Source organism: Chiloscyllium plagiosum, unplaced genomic scaffold (assembly GCF_037043375.1).
Source record: "Chiloscyllium plagiosum isolate Xiang-an unplaced genomic scaffold, Cpla_swu_hap1 HiC_scaffold_16, whole genome shotgun sequence".
Classification (NCBI taxonomy): Eukaryota; Metazoa; Chordata; class Chondrichthyes; order Orectolobiformes; family Hemiscylliidae; genus Chiloscyllium; species Chiloscyllium plagiosum.
Window position 1 is genome coordinate 39,492,693 of NW_028270154.1, and position 16,817 is coordinate 39,509,509.

A 16,817-nucleotide genomic window follows, 5' to 3' on the forward strand; every position below is an offset into this window, starting at 1 on the left:
ACCTTTAAAATTTATAAAAGCGGAAACTAGAGAATAGCTTAATATTTAACTCCGAGCAGTGCTTCCTTCAATAATTCAGAAAATAAAATAAATTCTGCTTCTGGGAAAATCCAAAATTTGGGCCCATTAATTAAAGCTGAAAATGTGTTGCTGGAAAAGCGCAGCAGGTCAGGCAGCATCCAAGGAACAGGAGAATCGACATTTCGGGCATGAGCCCTGAGGAAGAAGGGCTCATGCCTGAAACGGTCGATTCTCCTGCTCCTTGGATGCTGCCTGACCTGCTGCGCTTTTCCAGCAATACATTTTCAGTTCTGATCTCCAGCATCTGCAGTCCTCACTTTCTCCTAGCCCATTAATAAAAGTCAGTAACTGAAAAATCTAATAAGGAATTAAAAAAAAACGTCTTTAGCCAAGAGTGCTAAGAATGTAGAACTTGCAACATACATGGAACAGTTGACACATTTAGTTGAATTGCATTTCAGGGGAAGCTATATAGGTACGCATGAGAGAAGAGATTTGGACATGTTGTTAGAATAAGACGAAGTATGATGGGTACAAATTTTGGTGCAGAGTAAACACTGGTCTGAACCTACTGGGCTCGGTAGTGCATTTCTCTGCTTGAATTTATGTAAGACGTAATGTATGTTTCTATAAAGAGCCTTGAATTCCATCATATGTGAACTAAGTATTTCATAAAAGTTATTTCTGTGTAAGATCACTCACTATGGAAAAAAATGGTTGACTCATAAATCATGTAATTCCTATAATTATATCCTCCTTGTAATCCTGGAAAACACCTGATCATCTTGTATGGTGGTTGAAAGTTATCTTCTGCATAGACATAAATAATGAGCAAACTTTTAAATACTCCCCATAGCTGATCAAGTTTTTTTGTAAACAAAAAACTGTGCTTAATTCTTGCTCAAAGATTACCAGTTCAAACAAAAGACTTAAGCAACATTTCTGAGGGCATTCAAATTTTGTTACAGGCGTTGCATAAAGTTACTTGAATGCAGGTCCTTACACGTTCCTAAATCAGGTCTTTTCTAATAAACGTGAACCAAGGTTGGTCACATGTAGACAGTGTCATCTTAAAGTGCAAAATAAGACAGACTAGTAAACTCTGAATCCCACAGTAAAATGTAATACTGGTGTCAACATGAGAAACATACAAACATAACTTGATTTATAAAACCAGAAAATATGCAGTCATGTAAGCACCACAGCACATTTTATGCTGTTCCATTTTATTTTAATTGAATTCTTCTGAAGGTAACTCCCGTAATTAGGCTAATTAAATTGTAAATAAATTATTGTAGTTTCTTTCTTTTTTGTCAAGGAACTTTGAAACAGCAGCAGACTCCACTGGGGAAAACAGAGCTTTATATAACATGGATACTTAGCCAGTTTGGAAAACATTGCAGTCACTTTTAATTGTTATTTTCACTGCTTGGATCCCCTTAAAGTGCGATTAAATCAGCTAACTTAAATAATTGTTTGCAGGAATTTAGCGAGATTAAAAGTTCAAGTCTCACCTATCCCAAAGGGATGTCATAGCATGTCTGAACAAGTTGATTAAAAATAATTTAATTTCCTACATGACAAACGCGACTACATTTTGCAAGTACTTCATTGGCTGTAAAGCGCTTTGAGACATCCAGAGATTGTGAAAAATGCTATACAAATGTAAATCCTTCTTTTTCTTTAGTCAAATTAGAAAATGAATTGGCAAAAAGAAAGATGGCTAATTGCCCAGATGTTGTAAGAACCATAGTGATGTGGGTACTCTCTGCCTTTCACCGGTCAAGGCACTAAAGAAGTAGCTCAAGTTTTATTACTTCAGCATACAAGCACTGGTGCACTGCAAGAGCACTTGATGACATCATTAACACACACCTGCTTATACCTGATCAGTCCTGAGATAAAACCTTTCAAAATACCATAATAATAAAAAAAACCCTGGATATAGCTATAAAAACATCCATTAAAAACCACCCTCAGTAAAAATGATTACATCTCAATGCTTTAAATACAAGCCACTACAAGTTTCTGATGTTCATTTTTTCCAAAACTGTTGTATTTATATTTTCAAATAACCACTGTTGTGTAGGAGATGAGGGGTTACAGAGATTCATAAAAATATTTTTATCCGTGGCACTGCAGTCCAAACAGCTATTGCTGACTGGATGGTATAGAGTCTTATCCTGGAAAATAAAACAGATGATAAATGGTTTTGGTATCAGCATGATAAAATCTATTATTTGTACATTACCTCTTGCTAACGTGATTAAGCTATTTTGCTTAAGACAAATAAAAATTCCATAGCCTATGAGGGGAGAATGAAACCACCAATCTACAGTTCTTATTCCTGAACATTATTCTGTAAATTTTGCTGGAGTGTGAACTTGCCTCGAGGTTAGTCTAAGATACGACTGAGTACAAAACAATTGTATTGCACCTCCTGGAGAGAAGAAAATGTTTGAGGAGATCATAACTAAAAAAATTAGAAATGATGGCAACACCGAACAGGTCATCAGCTAAAATTGTCCACTGTGGACATAAATTCTAAGATTCTTTTTGCTTTCTTCAACTTCCATTCACCTGCTAAAACAATTAGCTATTCAAACTCACATGCAAAATATTTATGAACCATAACATCAGAAAGCAGTTTTAAAAGTACTTAAAACGATGATTTCAAAAGGTATAGTTTCAGTGCAGTTTGGTTAACACATCTGAAAACGGAGACAGAAGCATTTTTAATAAACAGTTCACCGTGAGTAAGTTAAAATGACTGAAAATGGCTTTTACAAATATACAAAGTTCCATTGGGGTACAATATCCAATCTTTAAGAAAATTAAATTCAAATGTTTCCAAAACATGCTTAGTAAAATCTTTGTACTCAAGGGAATCAGTTTAATTTATGAAAGATTTAATTAAATTGAAATGTTCACTTTATTTCCTCCCCACTCTCCACAGATGCTGCCTGACCTGTTCAATGTAGAACAATGGAAACAGACTGTCCAGTGTTTTCCATTTTTGTTTCTGATTTTTAATACGAAACAAAAATATTTTGTACGCTAATTTTTAGCACTTCCTTATAAGCATGGAATCGGTTACAATTAGTGGAAACTTCCAAAAGGAATTCATTCCAGGGAAAGTGATTCATTTGGAGAAACATGTACATTGTAGATGGCACACGAATTGCCATTTTCATGTGACTTCTGGTATCATTCCTATACTGTGTCAGGGCATGGAGACACAAGCCATGATAGCCAGAGTACAGAACATGCTATCAGCAGTTTGCAACTGAAATTAATGTAGATTGTAAGTACAGTAACAGAGCTTGGTACTGTAAGAAGCAGAATACAACTAAAAATCTCTAGTCTGCAACTTTATACCACTGGGTGAGTCAGTAAGGCTTTGAATTTTCTCATCCTTGCTCCTGTGGAGATAAAGGGTGATTTGAAACAGACTTGGAATTTTACCATTGAGACTGGAAGGTATTAAATAGCCAGTATGTTAAACAAAAAAACTTGTACAATTAGAAGTTACAACTTTGTTAACAATGCTGGGAAAAGTGTAATACACTCTAGACCTGACTGAGCAGAAAAGTCAGACTGGAGAAATGTTGAAGGCTTTAAAGACCCATTTTGAGATCTCTGCTAATGTTATTTATTAAAAGCATGTGTTTAAAATAAGAGTTCGGGAAGAGAGAAATATTAATTTATTTTTACTGTCTTAAATGCCTAACTGAAAATTAACAGTTTGAACAATGAAAGCTTGATCTCATCAGAAATAGGATTATTTTAGTTATAAGAGTACTTGTCATGAAAGCACATCTGCTGACAAAAGATAAACTTATTCTTAAGAAAGCTATGCAAGTGCAGTGAAGCTCAAGTTGTCAAATATTAGCTGGGGAGGATTAATGTGATCAGACATTGCACTATATTGAAAGGCAGCTCAGGCCTGACAGGACCAAAGTAATGGAGAAAAGTGAGATATATATATATATACACATATATATAACACACACACACACACACACACACACAGAGGACTGAGCAGAAAGATCAGGGGCAATATACAGGATGTAAATCTTGCAAAAGACACCATTTGAAAGAAGTCCAGTGTGATGAAAGCAGTGCTGTAACCACAAGAAGCTGAAGCAGTTTGCAAGAAAGTGTGTTGCTCAAAAGAACCAAAGCAATGGCTGCTGGAGAAATGTCAGACAATTACTCTGCAGGAGTGCACAACTTAGTTCTGATCAGTTGGTTGTGCGATTGTTTAGTTTTGTTGACCACATACTGCTTCCACTGTTTAGCATGCCAGCAGTCTAGTGTGGTAGCTTCACTAGGTTGACATTTCATTTTTTGGTATGCCTGGCATGCCTTCCCACACTCTTCACTGAATCAAATGTGGATCCTGAGCTGGAAGCAATCGTAAATGGTGCCAGTCCATAAAGTTACCAATTACTGTCATCTGCAATTCTGCTACTGGGACATGATCATACTCACAAATACCTTTCTTACTGGCAAAATCACTCTGTTGCTGGATTAGTCTTTCAAGAAACTCTCATAACGTTGGCACAAGCCCCCAAATCAATCAAATCTAAAACTTTAGCAGAAAAAAAACCTGTCTTGAGGCTACCAATGTAAATAACTCAGCTGGAGCAGCCATGATTGATTTTGTGAATTTATACATGTTAAAAATGTTATATTAATGTTATGTCAACTCATACCATTTGCATTAATTGTTTCAAATAGGATCATTCGAACTGGTTTTCAACCAAAAGTGCCCTCATAACGAAAAGATGGAGTAGAATGAGGAAGAAAAATGTAAAAGAAATTTTTGAAATTCATTTCTTCTTAGAACAAGAACAAGTTTAGAATTGATGATGTTAAAGATAAGAGAAAGGAACAATAGGCAGAGAATAAATGTTTTTATGGTTGAAATCGATTTGTAGTTTTAGTTATACAGGTAGTTCTTCTATAATGTGATGGTTGTGTTCTTGTGCAACACCGCATTATAGAAAAATCGCACTTTAGAAACAGCACTTAAAGTTTTGGCAATGTAATAGTGTTACAGCCAACACACGTTTTAAAAGTTCATGCTTTAGAAACAGTACCCCCAATTCATCAATTGCATTATAATTGAATTTGCGTTAATGAAACGTGTATTATAGCAGAACAACCAGCATATATTTTAGGTTTAAGGTAAACATTAATGTAATAAAGATAGCTATTCTTGACATCTTCGTTATAATAGCCAAGCATTTATTTTGTTGCTAATGTGCAAACTGAATTTTAATTTGGAAAATCACTAACTTGGGAGGTGCATACAATTATCTCAATTTGCTCCTAATCTAAAAATTAACATAAGTTAACATTAACATAAGCAAAACTTCCTCCATGGTAAAGTAATGCTTCATACAAAATGACTTTGGATGGTCTTCATTCATCATTGCTATTGGACAAAACGCAAATGTCTATAATGGCGTGTTAGATGGAAAGAGTTTTATTTAAAAAACAGCTTATACGTATTAAGAGTTTATACAGGATAGATCCATGAACTACGTATCTCTGAAAATTAAGGAAAGGCACACTCAGGTTGATGGTCCAGTTCTAAACACAACTGCCATACAGGTAAATTGCACCACTCAGTGGTAATTTGAGAGTTTGCATGTGCAGTTGTTTACTTGACTGATTGTCAGTAGCAGGATTAGAAAATAACATAAGGCCAAGACAGAATTTTTATGCAGTTCCAGTGGGCACTTCCCAGTAGATGAATGTAGAATGGCTGTGTAAAATCCAAACCTATCTGTTCCAGATATGTAATATGTGCTTCTCTGCTGTGGTATTATTTCATTATTAATGGCTTGTAATCAGCGTCTAGAATAAAAAGAATATCAATCTTTGTTCAATGTAAGAATTCAGTGACTGCCGAGTGGAAATCCAGGTAAGAATTAATCTAACATATTAGATTAACAGGATGGGAATTGGAGATTTTTAAAATTCCCTCGTGGGACATGGGTGTCTGGCTGGGCCAGCATTTATTGCTCTCCAACCCTAATTGCCCTTGAGAAGATGGTGACTTGCCTTCATGAATCACTGCAGACCATGCCTGTGTAAGAATCCCACGTGCTGGGACCTTTGTAAATTCACTTTTTCTTTAAAGAGAATGAGAGAGGGGTACTCATTGCACTTTAGTACAGGATTGGAGTTTTTAGGATTGATTATAGTAAGTTCAGCCGTGAACTCAGATTGATGGCTGAGTGAAAAAGACTTTTCACAGCTTCCACATTACTGTCACTTCTTCAGCTTTTAGCGACCACTTACTGCCACTAATTAGTTGTCACAACTAGCTTTTAGTACCATTTACAACCACCGTATTATGTTTTTTAGGATTTTTAGCCCACAACACATATGCCAGAGATCAGGTTCATGTTGAGACAGATGTCTTGAAGTATATTAACAGCACTAACAATGTACATGGCTACAACACCACAGACATGCACACAGTCTGGATCCTGTGCTAACTGATGTTACACACATTACATGCAATTAGCTGACTAACTGAAGATATTATTTCAACCCTATTACAGATCGAGAATGATTGAAAGAGAGACCAATATCATATAACTGAGTTAAGGTACATGCCTGTCTGTTCTGGAATCCATGACATATTACAATAGGGTTTCTCATAAAAAGGATAGTGAGAGACCTGAAAAGCAAGGTGGTATTATCAGTGAACATGTGGCAGATTACATTTAACGCAGATGAATATGGAGTGATATATTTAATGGAAAAATTTAGGCCAAGTTTCAAATAGATTGAAGTTTGCAATTCCGGGCACCAACATTGTGGAATGTTGTCAAGCCTTTAGGGAGATGAGAAACTTCAAAATCAGGGACAAATTTGGCAAGTAATTAGACAAGCAGGCAGTGAAGAAAACAAATGATATTTTGGCCTTCATGACAAAAGGATGTGAAGCAGTTTTTGCAGGTCTTGCTGCAACGTACTGGGCCTTCATGAGATCACACTTGGACCATTTTGTTTCCTTAACTGAGGAAAGATGTTATGAATATGGAGGGAGTCCAATTTACCCCAGACTGAGCTCTGAGATGACAAGACTGATGTATGATGAGAAGTTGAAACAGTTAGGACTATATTCACTGGAAATTACAAGATTGGGAGGGGATGTCTCTTAGAAATATATAACTTTCTAATAGGCCCAGAGAAAAAAATACAAGCAAGACAGTTATTTCTGATGATAGGGGAGTCCAGAACCAGGAATCATAGTTTAACGATATGTAATAGGCCATCAAGGACAGAGGGGAGGAGCAATTTTTTCCACACAGAGAAGGGTGAGTTTGTGGAATTCTCTGCCATACAAAGTGGTTCAACTCAAAACATTGAATGCTTTCAAGGAGTTAGATATAGTTCTTAGACCGAAAGGGATCAAAGGGGATGAGCAGAAATGGAGAATATGGTACTGAGTTGGATGAGCTATGATCATATTGAACAATGGAGCAAGCTCGAAGTGCTGAATGACTTAATCCTGCTTCTATTTTTTATGCTTCTCCAAGGCAATTCAAGATGAACAATAAATGCTGGCTAGCCAGCAATACTCTATGAATAGGAATGTAAACAAGTCACAGAGTTAAACCAGACAATGGACTGTCTAGCATTCCCAATGCAAGTATGCAGCTAATTCCAAAATAACTGGTCCAAATCTCCACGCTATGCTCAGGGTTAGATATTCATGACAGATGTTGGATATCAGGGGATCATCAGGAATTTAAACTTCCTCATAAATTTTATTGTGTCAGTGTGTCAGGCCTTCTACAGTGTACTGACACACATCTCCCAACTCCTGTAAAAGATTTGTACCATTATGTTTAAGGAAGGCCCAAGCACAAATACTTACAATAGCCCCTAAGATGTCAATTTAACTTCTTCCCTGTTCTCTTTCCAAGAATAAATCCTCAATCCATGTTACTATATTACCCCTAATCTCTGCATACAAATCTTGTGTACCTACATGTCACTTACATTATGTCTTCTGAAAATCCAAGTAAACTATTTCCATGATTCCCCAAAGTATATCCATTTAGTTACATCCTCAAATATGTTATATACTTTTTAGTTGTAGTTACAAAATACTATGCATTAATCAGGTATATATGACACACTTGAAAATGTGGCTCTTTGAATTGCGGCTGATGTACTCTTAACAGATACGAGATCAATTCAGGTAATTCAATAACATTTTCATTTCATGTAGAATTACTAACAAAATTTGAGATTCAACTTCATATTCAAACTGTTCATTTTTTTCGTACAATTTAAATGATCTAAACTTAGTACAGGTGATTGATTAATAGACAGTTCAAAGTTATATTCCACGTCAATATGGAGAAAAGATTCCCTGTCTGCAAATTTAACCTCTTAAATTTATTCCACACATGTTGGAAAAATTTCATTATAAATATTAATGAAATATTAATATCACCTTTTTATACTTCCATAGCTGGTTTCCATGCATTCCATGACAATCAAATAATGTGACTGGACTATTATGTGAGACAGCATCAAAGCAAACTTTTCTCGTGTGCAAGGGATCTCCAGGGCGTAAATCTTCTCGCCAACCCAATGTAAAGACCTGATGGGAGAAGTAAAATCAAATTTGAAAATAGTAATACAGAAGAACAACCATTTTCCATCAACAACTTGCTGACCATACAAATGAGTAATGTCGTTACATGAATTCAGTGCTGGCATGATTCCAGGTACATAGACCTTACATTCTCAACATATCGAGTACCAACAGTACTCAACCAGCCTGTGCTGACAAAATTTAGAACTTGGTGTCTAATATTAGATTGGATTCTGAAGTGGGTAGTACTTACACAGCAGTCCCAAGTATACAAGCAATTACACGAATGATGTTAGCTTATTAGTTGGGCTCAAAGTGGCTCATTTACATTTGCTAGAATCTACATATATGCAATAGCCAATCCACTACAAGAGAAACGACCTTTGGAATTTGTACTGGCATTGTATCTTTTTCAATTAAACGAAATCTTGGTCAACACATCTTGAAGATGCATCTCCCATGACATTACTTGGAACGGACTTGCCTTTTTTAAACTTTAAACAAAGCTTTGGATTAACTGTCCCTTGTGTAGTCCTCAAAACCCTCAATCAGTCAGCACCCTGTCTCTCATGTAGAACAGATTATCATTGCCTTTGAAATCTAGTATTCTTGTGTACAATCCCAATGAGAAGATTAAAAGCTTCAACAGTATTTTTTTTTCATTCCAACATTTCCCAGGTTTTGTACCACCAAGTGACTATTTGTACAAGTCTTCACTTGTGGCAGTTATTTGCACAAATCATGACTTTAAGGATACAAGCCATACTTAGATTCTGGAAGCTCTTTCTCAATAGGGAAAAATATTAAAATATTATACCCTGTAAGTTTAAATACTTTATATTGTTAAATTCTTACATGTGTAAGTGAAATTACCTTTAAAGTTAAAGAAAATTTAGCAATGTAGCAAAAAAAAAACTTTCTGCTCGCAGTATCTCCTACTCACTACCAAATCTTCTGACCAAGTCTCCTGCTTCCTGCAGAACTTACATTTCCCTGACCCCTTGATTTGCAGTCTCATCCTAGACCTTTCAATTTATGGTCAATCCCTTTCCCCAACTTGTATCTCTCTCTCCCTTTGGGAAAGACATCCACTTACCAACATCCCTTTCCTGCGGTTTTGCACTTCTAAACATGTGTTTGCATTCAATATCTTGATTCAATACAGGAGCTCCAGAGTTATGAAAGAGAGAGTTTCGATGGTGCAGAAGTGCTGAGGCAAGGTTGTTATGATCCATGCTGCTTTTTAAAAATGATTATTGAACTTGCTCCCCGTCATCATTCATCTTCAAAGCCCTTATTCATAGCAAGCATTGAAGAGTGTGAAGCAGCAATGTGAGTATTTTAAAGGAAGATTTTGATGTGGAGGAGCCGGTGTTGGACTGGGGTGGACAAAGTTAAAAATCACACAACACCAGGTTATAGTCCAACAGGTTTATTTGGAAGCACTAGCTTTCAGAGCGCTGGTCCTTCATCAAGTAGCCCTCCAAAAGCTAGTGCTTTCAAATAAACCTGTTGGAATGTAACCTGGTGTTGTGAGAATTTTAAGGAAGATTATAACATCATCTGCTCAATAATTCTGCACCATCGAGTCTCACATTTTCCTAACCCCGGAACTCTGGCACCAGGCATGATCTTCAGTGGGAACACAACGTTTAGGACTGGATGTGGCAAGAGTCAAGTAAGGAATGGGGAAGAGGCAGCACGCTGGAAACGCGGGCAGGGAATGCGCAACTTCAAAGCAGCAATCAGGTTCATGCGGGAAACAACATGAAAATAAATCTTGCCATTCAACTCAATTAAAGACCTGATTAATTTAGCAACATTGTTTGATTTCAATGTTAGATATGGCAATAATAAATGGAGACTTAATGCATACAAAAGACTCAATGAAAATTTCTCCCAGCGTCCCCCAGGGGTCTATGTGGGAGCCTCAATTAGTCACAATTTTCATGAACGACTTGGATAATGGCATAAAAAGGTCAAATATCTAAATTTTGCTGACTATATAAAATTGAGCAGTATTGTAGACAGTGTTGATGACAGCATAAAATTACAATAAAAACTTGATAGAGTGGGTGAATGGGCAAAGCTGTTGCAGATTTTAATACAAGTATGACGTTATCCATTTTGGACTCATAAAGGATAGATCAGGGTATGTTTTTCAAAAGGTGCATAGTTAAATGTTGTGGATATTCAATGAGATTTTGGAGATTCAGGGGCATAGCTCTTTATGCCATGAATAGGGACAGAAAATAGTCAAGGCGGCTAATGAATGCTGGCCTTCATACCTAAAGAGCTGGAGTATATATGCAGATGTCATGTAGCAATTGTATAAAAAACTCTAGGTTGACCCCACTAGTGTACTGAGAACACAACTGGGCATCACAGCTCAGGAGGCTTGTTTTGGCCCTGGACGGAGTTCAGTACAGATTTGCAGGGATGGTACACAGACTTTAGGGATTAACTTAAGAGGAGAGATTAGACAAATTTGGCCTTTATTTTTGGAATGATAGAAGGTTAAAGGGTGATCTTAATTAAGATTGTCAGAATATTAACAGGAAAAGACAAGGTAGATCATGATAAACTATTTCCACTGATTAAAGATTCAAGAACCAGGGCTCATAATCTAAGAATTAAAGTCAGGCTTTCAGTTGAGATGTTGGAAAGTACTTGTACATGCAAAGAGTAATGGAGGTTTGGAACTCTCTTCTTCAAACGATGACTGATGCTAATTCAATAGATGCATAACAAGCAGACAATAGAGGGATACGGACTGCGTAGAAGCAAAAGGTTTTTATTTAGATAGGCATCATGTGTCAGCGCAGGCTTGGTGGGCCAAATGGCCCATTCCTGTGCTGCACTATTCTTTGTTCTTTAATCGTTAAATTTAAATCTGAGACAGACAAAGTTTTATTAAGCAAGGATATTAAGGGATATAGACCGAAGGCAGGCATATGGAGTTAGGCTACACATTAGGAAATGATCTAATTAAATGGCAGAGCAGACTCCAGGGGTTCAATGGTCTACTCCTGTTCCTAAATGCAGCCTACAAGTGCTGGTGGCTCCTTTCCCACTACATCACATCATACCACCCACTATCCCTCTCTCACCCACAACAGAGAATGAACAAAGTTAATGGAAGAGGAAAACAGTAGCAGAAGAAGTAGGACAGAAGAATATCAGCAACATACTGTAACCATCTGGTTCTTAGTTTGTTAACTGAAATTAAAGTACTGTTTCAGCTCACTAACCTGCTCATGGGACCAGACTCCATCTGCACCATGTTTGTTACAAACATCTAATTTCAGCTGTGAGCCAGAAGGCCCATGTTTACTGTCCACACACAATCCAATATGAACATTACGAATCTAGGGGAGAAAGTTGTTTACATGAACCACAAATCTACTTTTCATGGCTGCAAATAAGTGACGAAACGCAAGAATAATTTTCAAGCTTGCATTTTTTTTTTGACATGGACATTTCTGGTTTCTGAACTTTGCACAAAAAAAGGGCCATGGACAATTCTGCATTACATTGATTCAAATCTCCTTTTGAAAGTAGCTTAACCTCCTCCACATCTCTGTAACTATTACCTTTGCTCATCTACCAGCACGGAAGACAACATGAGGATACTCAGTCACCAGCGCCACCCCTTTCATTGACTATATTCTATTAAAGTTTCTATTATTATTCTGTCCCATTTCAATATTTCAAACTATTAACATTCAATTTCAACATTTCCTATCCCCCTTTCTTTGCTAATATTATGATTCTTCTATAAGCTATTTGCTTTACAGATTTTAAGATTCTTAATATCTGTCATGTCCTCAGCTAGCTGAGTAACAAGAAAAATCAGCAAAAATAAGAAATTAAGTCCTTTACAAAAAGTCATATTGGACTCAAAACATTAACACTGTTTCTCTCTCCACAAATGCTGCCAGAATATAAATGACAAAAAGCAATGGACGCAGCACCGATCCCTGTGACATACCATGAGTCTGAAAAGCAGCCCTCTACCACCACACTTTCTCCCGTAACCCTCAAAGCCAATCGGATACAAAATTAACTTGAAGGTAAGAGGCAGAGGATGGTGATAGAGGGTTGCTTTTCGGACTGGAGGCCTGTGACTAGTGATGTGCCATAAGGATCAGTGCTGGGTGTGCTACTTTTTATTATTTAGATAAATGATTTGGGTGTGAATATAGGAGGCATGGTTAGTAAGTTTGTGGATGACACCAAAATAGGTGATGTAGTGGACAGTAAAGGTTATCTCAAAGTACAATGGGACCTTGATCAGATGGGCCAGCGGGCTGACGAATGGCAGATGGCACGTTTGCCTTCATTGGTCATTGCATTGAGAGTCAGAGGTGGGAGGTCATGTTGCAGCTGTACAGGACATTGGTGAGACCACTTTTGGAATACCACATATAATTCTGGCTGCCCTTCTATAGGAAGGCTGTGTTAAACTTGAGAGGGTACGAAAAGATTTACAAGCATGATGCCAATGTTGAATGATTTGAACTATAGGGAGAGACTGAACAGGATGGGACTTTGTTCCCTGGAGCATTGGAGACGGACGAGTGATCTTACAGCGTTTTATAAAATCATGAAGGGCATAGATGGGGTGAATAGCCAAGGTCTTTTCCTAGAGCGGGTGAGTCCAAAACTAGAAGGCATTAGGTTTAAGGTGAGAGGGGAAAGATTTAAAAAGGACCCAAGGGTGTGCACTTGTGAAATAAGCTGCCAAAGGAAGTGGTGGAAACAGGTAGAATACAACATTTGAAAGGCATTTGGATGGATATATGAACAGGATGATTTAGAGGGATATGAGCAAAATGCTAGCAGTTGGGACTAGGTCAGATTGGGATGTTAGATCAGTGAGGTTGAATTGGACTAAAGGGTGTCTTTCTGTGCTGTATGACTCTATGACTCCACGACTCCATGGTTTCAACAAGGGGAGGTCATGCCTGGCAAATCTGTTGAATTCTTTGTGGAGGTAATGAACAGGTTAGGCCAAAGGTATTGTTTATCTGGACTTCCAGAAAGCCTTTGATAAAGAGCCACACAGGAGGCTGAGCAAGAATAAGGGCCCAAGGTGGAAGAGGCAAGGTACTAGTATAGATAGAAGATTGGCTGTCTGACAGAAAGCATAGAGTGGGGCTAAAAGGATCCTTCTCAGAATGGAAGCCGGTGACTAGTGGTGTTCCGCAAGACTCAGTGTTGGGACCACACCTTTTCACTTTATACATTAATGATCTGGATGAAGGAACTGAGGGAATTCTGTCTAAGTTTGCAGATGATACAAAGATAGGCAGGTAGTATTCAGGAGGTGGGGAAGCTGCAAAAAGATTTAGACAGGTCAGGAGAGTGGGCAAAGAAGTGACATGAAATACAATGTGGGAAAGTGAGAGGTCATGCATTTTGGAAAAAGAATAGAGGCACGGATTATTTTCTAAATGGGGAGAAAATTCATAAATCTGAACTGCAGAGAGACTTGGGAGTCCTTGTCCAGGTTTCTCCTAAGGTAAATTTGCAGGTTGAATAGTTAGGAAGGCAAATACAATGTTGTTGTTCATCTCGAGAGGACTTGAATATAAAAGCAGGGATGTACTTCTGAGGCTTTAAAAGGCTCTGGTCAGACCACACTGATGATTGGCTGTCTGACAGAAAGCATAGAGTGGGGCTAAAAGGATCCTTCTCAGGATGGAAGCCGGTGACTAGTGGTGTTCCGCAAGACTCAGTGTATTGTGTGTATTTAGTGTATTGTGAGCAATTTTAGGACGCATACCTCAGGAAGAATGTACTGGCCCTGGAGCAGGTCCAGAGAAGGTTCATAAGAATGATCCCAGAAATGAAAGGCTTAACGTACGAGGAAAGTTTGAGGACTCTGGGACTATATTCAACAGAGTTTAGAAGAATGTTGGGGGAGAACTTACAGAATACTGAATGGCCTGGACCGACTGGACGTTGGGAAAATGTTTCCATTGACAGGAGAGATGAGGACCCGAGGGGACAGCCTTAGAGTAAAAGAAAGGCCCTTTAGAACAGACTTAAGGAGAAACGTCTTTAGCCAGAGATTGGTGAATCTGTGGAATTAATTGCCACAGAAATCTGTGGAGGCCAGTTCATTGAATGTCTTGTCAAGAGGATCAAAGGTTAGGGGGAGAAAGCAGGAAAATGGGCTTGAAAAAACGATCAGCCATGATCAAATAGCAGGGAGCAGACTCGATGAGCCAAATGACCTAATTTCTGCTCTTATATCTTATGGTTTTATAACTGATGAATTTCACCAGCATCTTCTGCTCTTATTTCAGACTTCCATCATCTGCAGTATTTTGCTTTTGGAAGAAATCACCATCTTTGGTGGAATCTTGTTTGCAATTTTATCTTCATATTCACTGTTCGAGCTCCACTGGCATCTGTTCAGAAAATAATTCCATCTGACATGTAACACTCTTGTACTGCTTCACAGCCTTCTAACTCATCAATCCTTGTTTCTGTAATTCTTACACAAGGAAAACAGAAAAACATTTACCATACATTTCACTCTGCATCTATGTAACTATTCAGTTCCGCATTGCAATGGTTTGCCTAGCCATCATCTGGTCTTCTATTACCTGTACTACTTCACTCAAATATTTTCTTGGTACCTACTACTAACCTGTTATTTCTTACCTAGTCACCAGTTCAGGAAACAATAGTGTCACTGAGACAAAGGTTTCTACTGTCAAACTGCCTGCTGTGGTTATGCATACAAGGCGTATACTTATTGAGATACTTGTTTTCATTACAGTTATGACCTCACAAAACATCTCATACTTGTACAATCTTTTCTTCGCCAACACCTATCTACACCTGCCAATGATAATAGTCCTTTATAAATTTTTGCATACCCACCTCACCCCAGGCACTCGCTGGAGGTTCCACTGGTGGATAGAATTTAGGCAAATCCCATGCCACTTCAGTCATGAACCACTTAAAGCTTTTGCAATTAAGGAAAGTCCTCAGCTCTTTCTGTGTATTTACATCACCAGCAGAAATGTGTCTGTACTCTGGCCTTCTTTGATAGAGATACTCTGCATATTCGTCCATCCACACCTCAGCAACTCGTTTCAAATTCTATGATACAAACAAATTTATATGAATGACAAGTTATTGGTCCCTTCTTTAATTATGAAAATAATTAACTTGAAACATTGCAAATACGTTTGGTTAGAATTACTGAAGTTCAAGCAGGTTAGGAGATGAGAAGTTTTTATCAATGTGGATTGGTAATCAGTTGGAATCTGGAGTTTCTGTTTTGATGAGTCTTAATCAGTTAATTTTTTTTGTTTCCTTCCTCTGTTATCATTTCTGTCCTCCAAGGGATCTGTTTGAGTGTACATAAAAGTGGACTGCAAACTACTGATGGTTAGCACTGCTGCCTCACAGCGCCTGAGACCCGGGTTCAATTCCCGACTCAGGCGACTGACTGTGTGGAGTTTGCACGTTCTCCCAGTGTCTGCGTGGGTTTCCTCCGGGTACTCCGGTTTCCTCCCACAGTCCAAAGATGTGCAGGTCAGGTGAATCGGCCATGCTAAATTGCCCGTAGTGTTAGGTAAGGGGTAAATGTATGGGTGGGTTGCGCTTTGGCGGGTCGGTGTGGACTTGTTGGGCCGAAGGGCCTGTTTCCACACCGTAATCTAATCTAATCTAATCTAATCTTTATAGAACAGTGTCTAGTTTGGGAGAGCTTTTTTTAAACTGCTAACTTCTTATCCAAAAGGTTAGACATGTGGAAATACCTGAACATAAAGTAAAGTAATCAGTCATATTGAAATTGAAGCTCCTCCAGCCTCCAATTTTCATCTTAATATAATATGTGTTAATCTGAAGTCCTCACCAGTACCTCGTTCTGGATGCAAACTTCAATTCACCCAACTATGACTGCTGATTGATTTCAAATGTAATAATTGATAAGCACAAACATTTTGTTCAAAATGTGAATCAGTCACACACAGAGATGGAAACAGTTAAATCTATTCCCATTATAATCATTAAAATTCAATAAAATGTGTTTAAAAATCCCAACAAGGGTCTTAACCCAAAATAAGCCTGAGACTACATCACTGTTGAATTCTATTCTTTGAAGTATACAAACATTTAAATTATATATGTGACT

The 16,817-nt window shown here is 37.8% G+C and overlaps 1 protein-coding gene across 4 annotated transcripts in view; it reads right to left on the bottom strand.

Moving 5' to 3' along the window:
- Nucleotides 1–277: 277 nt before the first annotated feature.
- Nucleotides 278–16,817, bottom strand: part of LOC122556612 (polypeptide N-acetylgalactosaminyltransferase 10-like) — a 106,685-nt gene continuing 90,145 nt past the window's right edge. For 3 of the 4 annotated variants that reach the window (XM_087995303.1, XM_043703513.2, XM_043703515.2), the window contains 4 exons: nucleotides 15,554–15,775; nucleotides 11,908–12,024; nucleotides 8,513–8,662; nucleotides 278–2,204 (listed from right to left, as the gene is read on the bottom strand). In XM_087995303.1, coding sequence (XP_087851429.1) covers nucleotides 2,040–2,204; nucleotides 8,513–8,662; nucleotides 11,908–12,024; nucleotides 15,554–15,775 — 654 coding nt within the window. In that variant the 3' untranslated portion in view covers nucleotides 278–2,039. Of the gene's footprint in view, nucleotides 2,205–4,110; nucleotides 5,890–8,512; nucleotides 8,663–11,907; nucleotides 12,025–15,553; nucleotides 15,776–16,817 lie in introns of those variants that run through there. The other variant, XM_087995304.1, reaches the window with a different exon arrangement.